The following is a 16,256-nucleotide window of genomic DNA, read 5'->3' on the forward strand; positions in this document are numbered from 1 at the left end:
ACGCACACGGATACAACAGTTGCACGGCGACATTTTTTGTCTCTGTCGTGCGTACAAGGAGTGACGACAGAGACAAAAAATGTCGCCGTGCAACTGTTGCATCCGTGTGCGCGGGCCCTTAGGCGGCTGGCAACACTTAACTGTCAAACCAAACGAAGCGACTTCAACTTCAACTTCATAGCGTGAATAGCGTCGGAGCTGGACTGATCTTCTGTCCTTTCCAGTCCTATTTTTCCTTTGTTCTTTATTCGTGTTATTGCTATTTGTCCGTCTTTTTAGATTAATAACATTGTCCATCTATTTTATTGTAAATCAAATTTTATAATGGTTGTATTTGTTTGTCGTTGACGTCTCGTATTCTACAGGTTGGAATCTTGTTTGTTGTTTTATGGTTTATCTCCTGTGGATTATATTGCTAATCGTGCCAAAAAGCAGTAAGCACCGAATGGAGGCCTCTGCTCTCGTCAAGTAGGGGCACCTTCGGGTCAGGGGTTCTTATATTAACCGCTGTCTCTCCGGTATAGTGGTTTGTAGGTATTGCGCAGTAGGTACAAAAACCGTCAGTAAGTAATAAAAATGAGTCCTATTTTTGTCATCTGGTCTTGGATTGTATGAATACAGTGGTTTTATTTAATGCTTTGCGCTAAAGCGTTGTTGTATCTGCCAAAGAAATGAAATTAGATGATATAATATAAGATGACATGGTATTTTGAGTCAGTTCTGCTCTGACAATTAGTTTTCTCCATTGACAGATTACAAATAGTTCAATCGCATCAAAAAATAGCCTCACTCTGTATTAAGGCTCTTAATTATCTTAGTCAATTCTGCTCTGACACCTTTAGTTGTTATGTTAATTCTCTGTGTAAGTGAAAATTGTTATGGATTAAAGAGAACATTAGTGTATACCTGTTATAAAATGTTACAGTTATGAACAATCATTTATTTAAAAATAATTTAAACAATTCTGGAATGCTTAGTCAGTTCTGACCTGACATCTTTTGTTTTAGGGGATTGTAAAATTCTCACCCTCAATGAAGATCAGACGCTAGCACTGATGTTGTGTTAAATTGATCACTGCAGCTGATTGCAGTGTCTTTAAGTTCTGCTGTAGTCTTTAATATATCCTTTTAAACCCTCATTAATAGCTAAGTTGATTTATATAGAGCTATTATAATAAAATTGACGGGCTAGGTTTTAGTTTCATTTGTCTTACTTTTACTTGCTTGTTTTGGGTTGCCACCAGCTTTAGGTAACCTACAGTCTATATAATATCTGTCCTTGGAGTTTGGAATAATACAGCAGACATACTAATGAGGAGGCACACTCAAAAGTAATGACACGAAGCTGGCCAAGCAGTTGCCCTGTTGCAAATGGTCTTAGTCAGCGTGAAGTGGCTCGCCAACTCAACCTATCGAAATCATCAGTTCAACATGTATACCAGAGGTTCCTCAACTACCACATTCTCTCCAGAAGACCCGGATCAAGCAGACATTGCATTACTTCAGAGAGAGATGACCGATTCATCGTAATATCCTCGCTGCGAAATCGTCGACTGAATGCTGTTCAGCTTCAGCAGAAGCTACGAGACACCCGGAATGTGGTTGTTAGCAGATGGACCATCAGCAGACGACTGCTAGAGAAGGGATTGACAGCTCACAAACCTGCCAATGGCCCAAAGCTCACCCCAGACCACCGAACTGCACGACTAGCCTTCGCTTGGGAACATGAAAATTGGACCGTTCAGCCATTGCTGCCTGCATTGAGGCCTGTGCTTTTTTCTGACGAGTGCAGGATCACTTTGTTCGGCAACGATGGGCGGACACAAGTCTACCAAAGACTTGGAGACCGGTTTTCGCAATGCTGCATCGAAGAACGTGTCGCCTATGGAGGAGGATCAATAATGGTCAGGGGAGGCATTTCTTTGGAAGCGAAGACGGACATCGTTTTCATCACAGGGCCAGGTACCAGGCTAAATCCGGGTGGTTTGACTGCTCGTCGGTACATCGAGGAAATCCTGGATGAACACGTGGTCCCATTCGCGGGATACATCGGCGACGACTTCATCCTGATGCAAGATAACGCTCGACCACATACACGGTGGGCTGAAAATCACCCTCCATAGAAATAGAAACCAAAGTCTTAAATTTGAACTTTTTTTTATTGGAATAGCTTTTGTTGGGTTTATTATGTCCCGTAAATAATCGTAGCTAATTTGGTTGGAGAAATCATATGGTGCATATCAGAAAAATCTAGTTTTCTCCGAAAATAATGAATTTCCCGTAATATCCTAACAGATGGTTTTAAAACCAATTATTCTTGATTTTTCCACATTCTTAAAATTTTACTACGGGGTGCATTTTTAGGGTTCCGTAGCCAAAATGGCAAAAACGGAACCCTTATAGTTTCGTCATGTCCGTCTGTCCGTCTGTCCGTCTGTCCGTCTGTCCGTCTGTCACAGCCGATTTACTCGGAAACTATAAGTACTACAGTGATGAAATTTGATGGGAATATGTGTTGTATGAACCGCTACAAAATTATGACACTAAATAGTAAAAAAAAGAATTGGGGGTGGGGCCCCCATACATGTAACTGAGGGATGAAAATTTTTTTTCGATGTACATACCCGTGTGGGGTATCAATGGAAAGGTCTTTTAAAATGATATAAAGTTTTCTAAAAAACATTTTTCTTAAAGTGAACGGTTTTTGAGATATCAGCTCTCAAAGTCGTAAAAAGTATGTCCCCCCCCCTCTATTTTTATAACTACGGGGTATAAAATTCTAAAAAAAATAGAGGTGATGCATGCTAATTAACTCTTTCAACGATTTTTGGTTTGATCAAAGTATCTCTTATAGTTTTTGAGATAGGTTGATTTAACTGTAATTTTGGTTAAGTTATTGTGCTGCTACGGAACCCTTTGTGCGCGAGCCCGACTCGCACTTGGCCGGTTTTTTTTTAAATCGTTTTTGTTTTATTTAATTTCGATAATGAGGTCCGGCTACAATACAATACAAATACTCTTTATTGCACACCTCAATACACGAAACAACATAGCAAGTATAAAAAATCATTAGTAGATAAATACTACGAATTTACTTAATTAAATATCAGTAACACAATCAATAATTGGTTTACATAAAAACAGTAATAAGTATGTATAATACTATCCTAATCAAAAGTATTCTAATGCTAATGTTGGAATCCTCAAAGATTACTTTTCCTGGTCGCTTACTTCCGAATCCGTGTCCATTTCAGAATCAGGGTACACATTTGAGGTATCTGTCACTTCTTGAGGTTCCAGACAAATGACGAGTTCTAAAGTTTCAGGGAAGAAAGCCTGTTTCTTTTTTCCACTTAATGTTGGCCTCATTGAAGAAAGGACAGGATCGGAAGACAAAGGTAACATATTAAAAAACATCATCCCTGTTCGAATCTTGTCTCGTTTTTTTTTTGTGAGTGATGCTCTCTGAACATTCTGAAGTCTTTGTTGCGTGCCTCGGATGCTTCTTCAGAGAGATGACCAATCGGTACAATATCGTTTTGAGCAATGATATCTGTACCATGGATCAGCAATTTATGCACCAAAACATTAAATAAATGTCATATAATTACAAAGAAAAATTGACCAAATGCCTCCAAGTGTTCCAAGCTGGATGCATTGGTCATTTTTTTCTTTGTATATGACATTTATTTAATGTTTATAGTATAATAGTAGTGAAACTGCTTAAAAAAATACAAATTAAAATATTTTCTATGAGAAAATAGTTTCATTTGATCTAAGAATTTATGCACTTATACCAACTGTAATATTCAAGTAGCTTTGCAATAGGCTTTTAACGTTTATTCCCAAACGCTAATTAGTTAATATAATAATTCACTGTGGCCTTTGTTAAAGAGTCTATGGGTAATTTTGACTGGAGAGAAATTAAACTTTTAATGTCCAATATTAACTCTGCATTTAATCAGACTTCACACGATCAGAAAGTTACAATTATAAATACACAGAAACTATGTGAGGGCCAGGCGGTGTCGCGGTACGACTACTAGTTTGTGTGCGCGCTGTATGGCTCAGTGACTGACTGTTAGCTAAAGCTCCAAAGTAATAAGTTCATAATTGCTCTCTAATGCATGCGTCACCGCCGTGCCCCTACATCATTCCCCCCTTTTCTTTTTTTTCAAAAAAGAAAAGCAAAGGACGATCAAACACAATAGTCAATAATACAAAATAAATCAAGCTAACCTTAGCTATACGTACTTGCTAACAATGTAACACATACTTGCAGCGTTAAAGGTTCAAGGAACGCTTACCAAGCTAACGTTCATATGGTAAACAAGAGTTGCGAAATCATATCCGCTCTAGTTACATTACATTACACAAACACTGTTTCATTTATAATAAATACCTCTAGTTCTGAGAACTTAAAACTTAATAACACAAGTTAAACATGTTTCTTCACATAATGACACTTATTGTTAATACACTTGTTGTGGATTAGCAGGAACAGTATGAACTTTGATCGCTGTGGGTGGTATGTTCTCCACAGTTCTCTGTACCCACGATCTTGCACATTGCTTACATTTCGTTCTTACAATGTAACACATTGCCAAAAACTAAATTATTCCCAAAACGATGAGTCCAATTCCGACATAATTTAGTTTTGACTCCACTTGATTAGACAAATTTTCTACTTTTGCTATAGCTAGCACTGAGAGTTACTATCGTCCTGCTTTCCTTGAGATAATCCCATTGTTACACAATCAAGATGTTCTGACACTATGTGATACTCTAACATCTAATACGTTTCGAGATGAATTTGGATTTAATACATGTATTTAGAAAAACATCTGTTTAAATATGCTACAATAATCATGAATCAGTATATTACTACTTATGACATATCACGTACCACCTTGATACGCATACTTAGCAATTAAACATCGTCACAGTACCTACGCGACCTGCCGTACATTAACTCTAAACTAAGTTGCGGTACTCTTTTATAGAGCCCGACTTGAAACTGAAAAACTTTAGCGATAAGTAATTATGTTTGAATGTAGCCATCCACCCGGTGGAGTGACTAACGTCCTACTTTAGGGGATTTCCATCCCCAGGGTCCAGGCTCCATCCAGGAGATACTAAGTTAAAAGACAAATGTAGTGGACCCGGGTTTCCTGAATTTAGGAAAACCTGAATTAAGAAATGATCACTTGCGGGAAACCCTCCGCGCAAGTAACTTTACTCCTCAGCTCTCGACATAGATATTCTTAAAGTCATTGTACTCCCATATATTGACTGTGGTACTACTTGTATGTGACAACTATTCATCAAGCAAAAATCTAACTGGCCTATTTATAACTCGCCCGCTCCGCGTGGTACGAGTCACAGGTGTCGGCGTTTGTTGCACTAAAGGCTGTTTGGGCTCATTTGTGCTCAAACCTGTATTACTATTATCTCTCTTTCCCGAGGAACTTTCTACTTCTGGCTGTTCATTTAACAAAAATGCTGGTTTTAACCTATCTATGGATATCTCTACTTGTCTGTTAGGTAACTGAATTCTATAAGTCTTAGGCCTTCTATTCAATACTAAATATGGTCCGTCGTAATTAGGAGTAAGCGGTTTACGTACCATATCATTTCTTACAAAAACATGAGAACATGACTCTAACTCTTTATGCACAAATAATTTTCTCGAATCGCTATTCGCTCGTGACGCGGGACGTAGACTCTCGACTACCGATCTAAGTCTTTCTACATATGAAAATGGGTCGTCGCAACCTTTCTGCGACTGAACGTAAAAATCACCCGGTAATCTCAATACATGACCGTATAGCATCTCAGCTGCACTTACCTCATTGTCTGACCTGCACGCTGCTCGGAGTCCTAGTAGGACCGTTGGAAGCTCGTCCGCCCAGGATGCGTTGTCTGCTAACCTGGCTGTTAGAGCACTTTTAGCTACCAGATGCCAACGTTCGACGATCCCATTGCTCTGAGGGTGATAAGGCGTTGTACGTACCTTCTGAACGCCCAAAAATTTCATCAAACCCCTAAATAGATCGCTTTCAAATTGTCTACCTTGATCCGTTGTAATTAAACTTGGACAACCGAATCTACAAATCCAATTTTCATAAATAACTTTAGATACTGTTTCCGCTGTCATGTCAACAATTGGTATGGCTTCCGGCCATCTGGTGCGACGATCTATCATAGTAACGACGTACCTAAAACCTTGAACTGTCGTGGGTAAAGGTCCCACGATGTCCACATGAATATGCTTAAACCTTTTACGCGTCCTGAAATTTACCTAACTTCGATATCGTGTGCCTATTTACCTTTGCCCTTTGGCACTGTACGCACGCCCTTGCTCATGTGCCTACATCTTTATTCATGCCTGGCCAAAAATGTCTTTGGGCTATCATCTTACGCGTGGTCCTAATCCCAGGATGACTAACATTATGTACTGACTCGAACGCTATCTTCCTGAATTGTTCTGGTAAATACGGTCGAGCCACGTCACCTGATATCTCGCAATATAACTTTACGTTTGAATTTGGCATGCTTAATAATTTATACTTTGTTCTGTCTGTTGTAAACAAGTCCGCGAACTGCTTATCTGCTTCCTGTGCTTGCGCAATTTCTTCGAAATCGCTGGCTACAGGGCACGCTATTGTTTCTACACGTGATAGCGCGTCAGCAACTATATTCTGTGAGCCGCTAATGTGTTCTATTTCGCTCGTAAATTCGCTTATAAACATTAGCTGTCTCGCTCGCCTAGGTGTTTCTTTCGCTGAGCCTACTTTTGTTAACGCTACCGTGAGGGGCTTATGGTCCGTATACACTATCAATCTCCGGCCTTCTACCATGCTTCTAAAATGTGCTATAGCCATGTATATTGCAGTCAATTCCCTATCATATGTACTGTACTTCTTCTGAGCCTCTGAAAATGCTTTTGAGAAATACCCAAGGGGTCTCCAAACGTTATTCGTGCGTTGCTGTAGCACGCCAACGCCACCTGCACAAGTTCCAGACGCGTCGGTCATAAGAGCTAGTGGAACGTCCGGTACCGGAAATGACAATGTAACGCTAACGGCGCTTTTAAGGCTTTCCTTACACTGCTCGAACGCGGTCTCTGCCTCGGCGTCCCACTCAATTTTCGTCTGGTCTTTTTTCTTCGAGTTGTGCAAAAACTTATTTAAATGATTCTGTATCTCCGCGGCTTTACCTAGATGTGCTCTTTAAAAGTTAACCATTCCTAAGAAACGCCTAAGTTGCTCAACGGTCTCGGGTCTCGGATAGTTAATAATAGCCTTTACTTTGTCGTCGCGTGGTCGTAATCCGTTTTCTGAAACTGTATAACCTAAAAAATCTACCTGCGATAGTCCAAACTGTCATTTACTCAAATTAATCGTTAAACCGACTTTTTCGAAACGCTCAAAAATTTTTGTAAGATGTTCCCTATGCACACTATCGTTCTCTGAAGCTACTATTATATCATCTATGTAACAAAATAATGAAGACTTTGCGCCTAGGTTATCAGTGATCGCCTCGATGTCCTGTAATTCAGCGTTCATGAAACGCTGAAACGCCTGTGCTGCGTTACGTAATCCAAAACATAACCTTGGGAACTCAAATAATCCGAAAGGCGTAATTATTGCCGTTTTCTCGATGTCCTCAATTCCTGCTTTGCCTGCTCATATCTATCTCGCGGTAACGGCCTAGCTCGCGCATATACCGGAGGACCTGATGTCTCTATGTAGTGCTTTACACTGTGTTTAGCAGGTTCTTTAAACGATACGATATCTACGTCCATGTAACGCATCAAGATGTCACGGTATTGGTTATCATCCCGAATACATTTTATGGACACATGTTCACAATGCTCAATAGACCCTTACGCACGCAAAGTTTGTCACTTTATCAACTAATATTCTACTGTCCAAATCTACCATTAACTTATGAGTCCTTAAGAAATCTGCACCGATGATGGCTCGAGTCACGTCACACAATATAAATGTCCACCGAAACGCTCTCCGCAGTCCTAAATTGAGCTCTAGTGACACTGTACCGAAAGTTTTAATTTCCGTGTTATTAGCTGCGTACAATTTTAAACCACACTCGCGACGCACTGTGGCACTGAATCTACTAGCTGGTACGATGGATACGTCTGCTCCGGTGTCTACGAGAAAATTAATACCACTATTGAAGTCTAAAACACACAGGCGGTGGCTTTCCGATCTCGGCTCCACGCACCCCCCAGCCGCTCCGGGGTGCACCGCGTCTAGTTTCCCTGCGGTGGCTGCCAGTTGAACGCGGTCGGCGGCTCCGCGCCTGCCGACTGCTGCTGCCAGGTATATGCTGTCGGCGGCGCTACGCCTGCCGACGGCTGCTGCCTGCCCCAGGCACACGGCTGGGTACAGCTCCGTGCATTTTCCCGGAACTTGAAGTGGTATCTACACAACCAATTCGGATTCCTGTTCGTGCCGCGCGACCTTGAACGCGACCGGTTCCTGTTCCGACGGAAATCTCTTGTCGAAGGCCTTGACCTGAGTTCGTTCACTTCAGTCCTAAGTTGCCTTATTTCCAAAGCCATATCTCGGAACCCACTTATCAGGTCAGCATTTATCGTCGTGGTCAACTGGCTCTCCGGGGTTGCTACAGCTGCTATCACCCCTGAGCCCATGGACTCCTGCACCTTGTCGGCCATCGCTGCCAGATCCTCCAACTTTGCGCTCTCTGGTACCATTGCGAGGAGCGCCCTCGATGCTGTCGGGAGTCTCTGCAACCATAACCTCCGGACAGTCTCTTTTGCGACGTTAGCGTCCCTGGCCGCTTCAGCCATTTTTCTGTAAAGCTGCGACGGCTTCTGTTCCCCTAAGTCCATTTCTTTCACTAGTTTATTAAACTGCCGGTCGGCGCTTTCCTGAAACGCCTTGATGAGCCTAGCTTTCAGGGTGTCGTAATTCCTTTACGTATTCTCTAATATGTCTCCTACCGTGGTCAGTTCTTCTCGGCCTAATTTGCCCACTACCAGGTCGAACTTTGCCTCTTTGGACATCTTCTGGGGACCCACGATCGCCTCAAACTGGTTGAACCATTGCTTAGGCATATCTTTCCAGAAAGGATATATCCTAGCTGACACCGTAATCGCGGCCAGTTCACTCTCCATGGTCGCTGTTTTCTGTTCCGTTGTCCCTGTAGGCTGTTGTTCCAACCTCTCGGCGCTGGATGCTGGACGCTCTGGCGGTACCTGTACCTGCACAGTCACTGGCACTGGCACGCCCGCTAGTACTGGCACGCCCACTGGTCTGGATCCTTGACCGCTCATTTACGCACTTGTTCGCACGGAATGTCACTTTCATTCACAAAAGTCTGATAACTGTACCTCACAACTTCGCGCCCCGCCTGGCTCCTCTGACTCAAATAATGTCCGCCACACCGGTTTAAAGATCACGTCGGGTTCACCACTTTAACGTTTATTCCCAAACGCTAATTAGTTAATATAATAATTCACTGTGGCCTTTGTTAAAGAGTCTACGGGTAATTTTGACTGGAGAGAAATTAAACTTTTAATGTCCAATATTAACTCTGCATTTAATCAGACTTCACACGATCAGAAAGTTACAAATTTAAGGAACGCAAGGATATTGTGTCCATGTCTGTTGAACGGACTATAGAACTAAGTGCAGTAGAATTGGAGCAATTTATTGTTGTGTGCGTGTATAGGCCGCCATTAAGTAATTTTGAATTATTTGAAAGCATAATGGAATCTGTGCTACTGAAAATATCGCCTTCCAGCAAGAAATTACTTATTTGCGGCGACTTTAATGTAAATATTTTAGAAAATTCGACATTAAGTTGTAGGCTGTTGAATTTTTTCAAATCATGTAATCTGAACCACATTTTTATGGAGCCTACTAGAGTGACTGCTACTAGTGCAACCTGTATAGATAATATTTTCACAGATATTTTTCCTATTACAAAAAATGTAATCAGCAATTTAGAGTCCGACCATTTAGGTCAATTAATGGTATTTGAAGCTGCTAGGAAAAATACCTGGAAAAAACAGATAACTTTTGTACCAGTAACCTCGGACCGCGTGGAAAGAATGAAACAGAGTTTAGTTCAGGCGCTACCCGTTCTGTCTCCAAACATGAGTCCTAATGATATGTATAATTCATTCTTTCACACATATATGGAAAATTATAATACGATATTTACAACAAAAACGGTCACGGTTAGTGATGCATCAGTTTTTAGTGAGTGGGCAACTGCAGAGTTACATCAACGAAGACGTGCATTGTATGCCTTGTATGAGGAACGGCGGTTTAATACGAGTGATGAATTTAAAGAACATGTCAAACAATTTTCGAAACAGTTTAAATTAGATTGTCATACCGCTAAACGTAATTATTTAAGCAAGAAAATTAAAAGTAGTTCCGATATAATTAAAGCAACGTGGAAAGTAATTAACGTGGAGACTGGTCGGTCAAAGCAAAGAACAAATGAACTGAAATTAAAAATTGATGGCAAAATTGTAGATTCCAATTTAGAAGTAGCAACAGAATTTGAAAAGTTCTTCACTGATATACCAGTTTCCACAACTAGGCACTTAAATTCATCACCCGCATCTGCCGTTACATTGTTAGAAGATAATGTCACAGAATGTAGTAGAGACCTTGTATTTGAACATGTTAGTACCTCAGATATAATTAAGGCATTTCAATCAATTAATGTTAAAAAAACTTGTGACCTCTGGGGAGTCTCTGTCCATGGTGTTAAATCTTTAATAGAAATTGTAGCGCCTGACTTGGTAGTTATTTTTAATAACAGTGTTGATTGTGGTGAGTTTCCTGATCTTATGAAACACAGTAAAGTCATTCCATTATTTAAATCTGGTAACACATCCGACCCCACTAATTTTAGACCGATATCAGTGTTACCGATATCAGTGTTACCGACATTCAGCAAAATTTTTGAAAAGTTAGTGTTATTTCAGCTATTGCAACATTTTAACATCAATAATCTAATGCACAATAAACAATTTGGTTTTACACGGGGTCGCTCAACAACCGACGCTGGTGTTGAGCTAATCAAACAGATTTTCGATGCCTGGGAGGAGTCACAGGATGCCTTGGGTATCTTCTGTGATTTATCTAAGGCTTTCGATTGCGTCTGTCATGAAACACTGATCAGGAAATTGCACTACTATGGAGTGCGAGGATCGGCACTGAATTTAGTCAAATCTTACTTACACGATAGAATACAAAGGGTCGACGTGAATGGACAGCGCTCACCGGGGTCACTAGTCTCTATGGGTGTACCGCAGGGATCAATATTGGGGCCTTTCCTGTTCCTTATCTACATTAATGACCTGCCATATCTTGTAAAGACCCACCATGATATAGTATTGTTTGCAGATGATACTTCCCTTATTTTCAAAGTCAAACGTCAGCAACAAACTTGTGAAAATGTAAACAATGCTATTTCCGAAGTAGTTAATTGGTTTAGTGTTAATAACTTATTGTTAAATGAGAAAAAGACTAAATGTATTAAGTTTGTAACGAGTAATGCTAAAAATGAACAAGCAAGTGTCGTTGTGAAGGATGAGGAATTGGAACTGGTAGATAGTACAGTTTTTCTTGGCATAACTTTAGATTCTAAACTTCAGTGGGGTCCCCATATTGCTACCCTCTCGAATAGACTGAGCTCTGCAGCATTTGCAGTGAGCAAGATCCGTCAGTTAACAGACGTGGAAACAGCTCGATTAGTTTATTTTAGTTACTTTCACAGCATTATGTTATGTCATATGGTATTTTACTATGGGGCAGTGCTTCAGAGATAAATACCATATTTGTTCTGCAGAAGAGGGCTATTCGAGCAATATACAAAATGAACCATAGAGACTCACTTAGAGATAAGTTTAAGGACATTAATATAATGACAGTGCATTGTCAATATATTTATGAGAATATTATGTATGTACATAAAAACATTTGTAAATTTAAGAAAAACTGTGATGTACATAATATAAACACTAGAAATAAGCATAAGCTTGCAGTGCCCTTCACTCGGCTCCATAAAATTAAAAAATCATTCATGGGTAATTGTGTAAGATTTTATAACAAACTTCCTAATGCCATCACTGAACTGTCTTTTAATCGATTTAAACATTATGTAAAGCGTATACTGATCTCTAAAGCCTACTACAGCACACAAGACTACATGAATGATGAAACACCGTGGGATACAAGTATTGTTGAAAACCATTAATTATATAGCTTATTAATGATGATAATTATTGATAATTCAATGTATTTTTATACAATTTTTTTGACATTTAGAATTTATTCTAGAAGTTTTTATACTAGTATTTTTTTTATTCAATTTAGATTGATATCATTTTATTAAATCAATGTAGTTTTAAAACAATATTGTTTATTGCACCAATAAATTGCTCTGATATTTAGAATAAGATGAATATTGTACACTGTTGACAATTTAAAAGTGCTTATTGTAAGCCTATTTGAATAAAGAATATTTTGATTGATTTTGATTGATTGATTGACAATTATAAATACACAGAAACTATGTGAGGGCCAGGCGGTGTCGCGGTACGACTACTAGTTTGTGTGCGCGCTGTATGCCCCGCGCTCAGTGACTGACTGTTAGCTAAAGCTCCAAAGTAATAAGTTCATAATTGCTGACTCTAATGCATGCGTCACCGCCGTGCCCCTACAGGCTCTAAACTTTTCAGTGTCAATTACTTCACCTGATGTGACAGCTTGCAGAATTACAGCGAATCTTCGGATCAGTTGTTTGTCCAGTCCAGTGATATTAGCTGTTTTTTCGGGATCTTCTAAAAACTTTCGTGCTGTGTTTCCATCATTCGTTGTTCCAGAACCTTGTTTTACTCCATTGTATCCACTAAAAGATTTAGTTCGTCTTTTAAACGATCTTGAATAATCTTCTTCCGTAGTTCCATCTTCTGTTTAAGGCCCCTTTTTTTAGTTGCATAAGATTCTTTAAAGTCCAATCGATATGCTATATGAAGAAGGCATTCCATGGTATTGATCCGGGCATGTAAAGATGATAGTCCAAATTTATATAAGGTACTGTTTTTTCGAAGCTTTGTCTATATTGTTAATTTCATTAGGCTTAGCTAAACATAAAACGCATGTTGCACATGACTTAGCCTGTGAAAGATATGTGCAGATTTTGCCATCTACCATCGTCATCTTCAGCGTATGTGTCACTTTGTTGTTCCTGTGTTCTGTGGGCACTACTGTTCTCTTTAGTAAATGTAAATTGCTTTGGACGGCAATATGAAGCAGAACATGGTTTTGGATTTGTCCAAATTGTTTTGTCGCCAGAGATAAGCTTTAGTGGCACTAAAGTCGTCATAAAAATGCTTGAGTCATCTTGTTCACTTCCACCAATTTTCTGTTTGTACCGACTTTGACTGGGAGCACTGTCAAATCCCCATTTAGAAATTAAACTTAACTGTATTTCTTCTACTTGTTCCTGTAAACTATTCAAAATTCGTTTGACTGTGAAATCCAGCAAAGCTTGCAATGTTGTCTCACACGAAAAATCCGTTACAGTAGCAGATTGCGTTGGTGGATAACAATCTAATTTAGCCTTCTGAACTTTATAATACAATGGGTATAAGTTTGAAGCACCCTCTCTGATGGCTGTCTCTCGTAAAGTTATGTATTGCCATTTAGATAACTTCAAAAAAATCAGGAGACCTAATGCCTTCTCTGCTGTAAGTGACGCGGTAGAATCAGGCTTCTTGATTATTGCTGTTAATTTTTGGTCTGCTTCTGGGTTCTTTAACATATTGGGTTGGCACAAAAGTAATGAGACACTTGGTTTACGTTTTATATTTTTTATTATTATTACAATACAAAAAGCTTAGTCGATGATGTAATCACCATTAGCATCTATGACTTCTTGCCAACGATCCGGTAAAGTTTGGATGCCTTTCGCCCAGAACTCTGATGGCTCTGCCTCGAAAAAGTTGTTCAACTCCACCTGTACATCATGGAAATCATTGAATTATTTACCCCGCAAATATCGTTTCAGGGCTCTAAACAAATGAAAGTCTGATGGTGCGAGGTCTGGAGAATAAGGTGGGTGGGGTATCGTCTCCCAGCCCAAGTTCTGCAGCTGTTGGCGAACGGTAGATGCGACATGAGGTCGAGCGTTATCATGTAGTAAAATTACAGTGGCTCGTCTTCGTCGTTTTTTCTTGATAGCAGAAGATAGTTCGGTGAGCTGTGTTGAATATTTGTTAGCGTTTACAATTTCATTGTGTAATAGTTCATGAAACAGCATGCCTTGCGAGTCCCAGAAACAACAAAGCAAAACTTTTAAGCGGTTCTTTTGACTCAGCTTCGGTTGAGTTGCTGGCATTTCTTCTCGAGGCAGCCAAAAAGCACGACGTGTATCGTTCTCATAATAAATCCATGATTCATCTCCCGTAACCAGATCAGTCAAAAACTCTATACATCGGGGTCGCAGCAAAAGTGATTGACAGATGGCGACACGGACTGCACGACTGGCATCGGTAAGGATGTGCGGTACCCATCGAGCCAAAACTTTTCGATACCCAAGCTCATGCAGATGGTATTCCACAGCGTGGTGACTGCAGTTAAGTGCTTCCGCTAATTCACGAGTAGTAGCATCAGGATTCGACTGTAGTTCGCGGCGTAAATCGTCATCATTGAATGCAGGCGGTCGCCCTGAGCGTGACTGACTTTCAAGGCTCCTGTCTCCTGATTTAAAACGGTCAAACCATCTGGACACCGTGGCATGGCTTGTACTTCCAGCGCCCAATGCAGTCTTGATATTGTCAGCCGCAGCCCGCGCACTGTGGCCTAATAAGTGCTCGTATAAGTAAAGTGTTCGAACTTGTCGCTCGTCCATTTTATTTCAATCTAACTAAACCAATCACGAGGGCGGCTTTATATACCCTCACATTAGAAGTACCTAGAATGTTCTACAACATACTAGAATATTATCGAAAACAATTAACTTAAGAAAGGAAATGAATAGAGTTTTGTAGAGTGTGTCATTACTTTTGTGCCAACCCAATATATTCTATTACTGATGCCATTTCACCCCTACCATCTTCTTTCAAAAGCCTTACAGCTGAAAACACCACTTCGTCTGTGTTTTCAACGCTTAGATCGCTGCATCTGTTTTTTTTTCTGCTTCGTTCCGAGGTCTTCAAATGGTTTACGTTTCAATCGCGTCATGGTTCCATTTTGAAGATGTGCTTGGTGTATGAGGAATGAGATCACTGCTAATGACTGCTTGGATTGACTGAAGATCCAACTGAAGATAAAAACAACTTGGCCAGTCAATATATGCTTCTAACGAAGATCCATACATTATTCTAAATTTTTCTGTGTTCCGTTGGCTTTTCTTCCATCTTTAGAAGTTATTTGTCCGCACTTCTATATTATAAGAGGTGATATATTGGTGTGGAATAATAAGCACTTTATAATTAACTCCGTATATTAAAATAACCAGTTAACGTTACAATGGTCGGAGTGAGACTGGCGTCTCGTTCTCACATTGAAAGGATATTGCTTTTGGCTAGTCAGCTCATATCGCGGTGCGCACGTACTTGAATATGAGCTGACATAGCTATACTGTTCCTACATTACTTCCCCCTTAGGGAAGAAAAAAAAAAAATTACATAAAAAATTACATACAATTGAATAGTATCTGATATTTGTTACACCCTGTATGCTTCGTATGTTGTGGCTATTCAGCTATCGGACAGGTGCGCGTTTCGCTGACATAGCGTGACGCGCAGCTGTGCGATATGAGTACAATGTTACACAATGGAGGTTGTATTATATGATTACGTTACACAACTATAATTAGATATTAGAACTAAGTTTATTACAAAAATGTTTGATTTTTTTTTTTTTTTTTTACAAACATGTTCATTTATATACTGAATACACTTGATCATTTTGATAGCACTGAATTATTTGTTTTATTTATAACACTTCACTTAGTAAATCACAGGTTGTTGTTTCGGTTGGGGTTGGGCTGGTTCCCTGTGCACTACGACTGCTGTTGGCTGAACTCTAGCTACTGCTTTTAGTAACCAACTTCTTATACATTGTCTGCATTTGGACTGTATGAAATACAAGAGAAACAGTGCCAATATTACTGAGATAATTATGAGGATTATTCCAAAATAATTCAATTTCGTGTCTACTTGTCCAGTAACACTATGGA

At 39.9% G+C, this 16,256-nt stretch overlaps 1 protein-coding gene across 1 annotated transcript; it reads right to left on the minus strand.

Moving 5' to 3' along the window:
• Window positions 1-8,274: 8,274 nt before the first annotated feature.
• On the minus strand, window positions 8,275-8,835 carry LOC125236132. Its single transcript, XM_048142832.1, has one exon. The coding sequence runs from the start codon at window positions 8,833-8,835 to the stop codon at window positions 8,275-8,277; it is 561 nt and encodes a 186-aa protein (XP_047998789.1).
• Window positions 8,836-16,256: the final 7,421 nt, after the last annotated feature.

Source organism: Leguminivora glycinivorella, chromosome 18 (assembly GCF_023078275.1).
Source record: "Leguminivora glycinivorella isolate SPB_JAAS2020 chromosome 18, LegGlyc_1.1, whole genome shotgun sequence".
Lineage (NCBI taxonomy): Eukaryota > Metazoa > Arthropoda > Insecta > Lepidoptera > Tortricidae > Leguminivora > Leguminivora glycinivorella.

Bases quoted from the DNA above. Each gene is read 5' to 3' on its own strand.
- LOC125236132 (XM_048142832.1), bottom strand. From the start codon at position 8,835: ATGGCTGAAGCGGCCAGGGACGCTAACGTCGCAAAAGAGACTGTCCGG.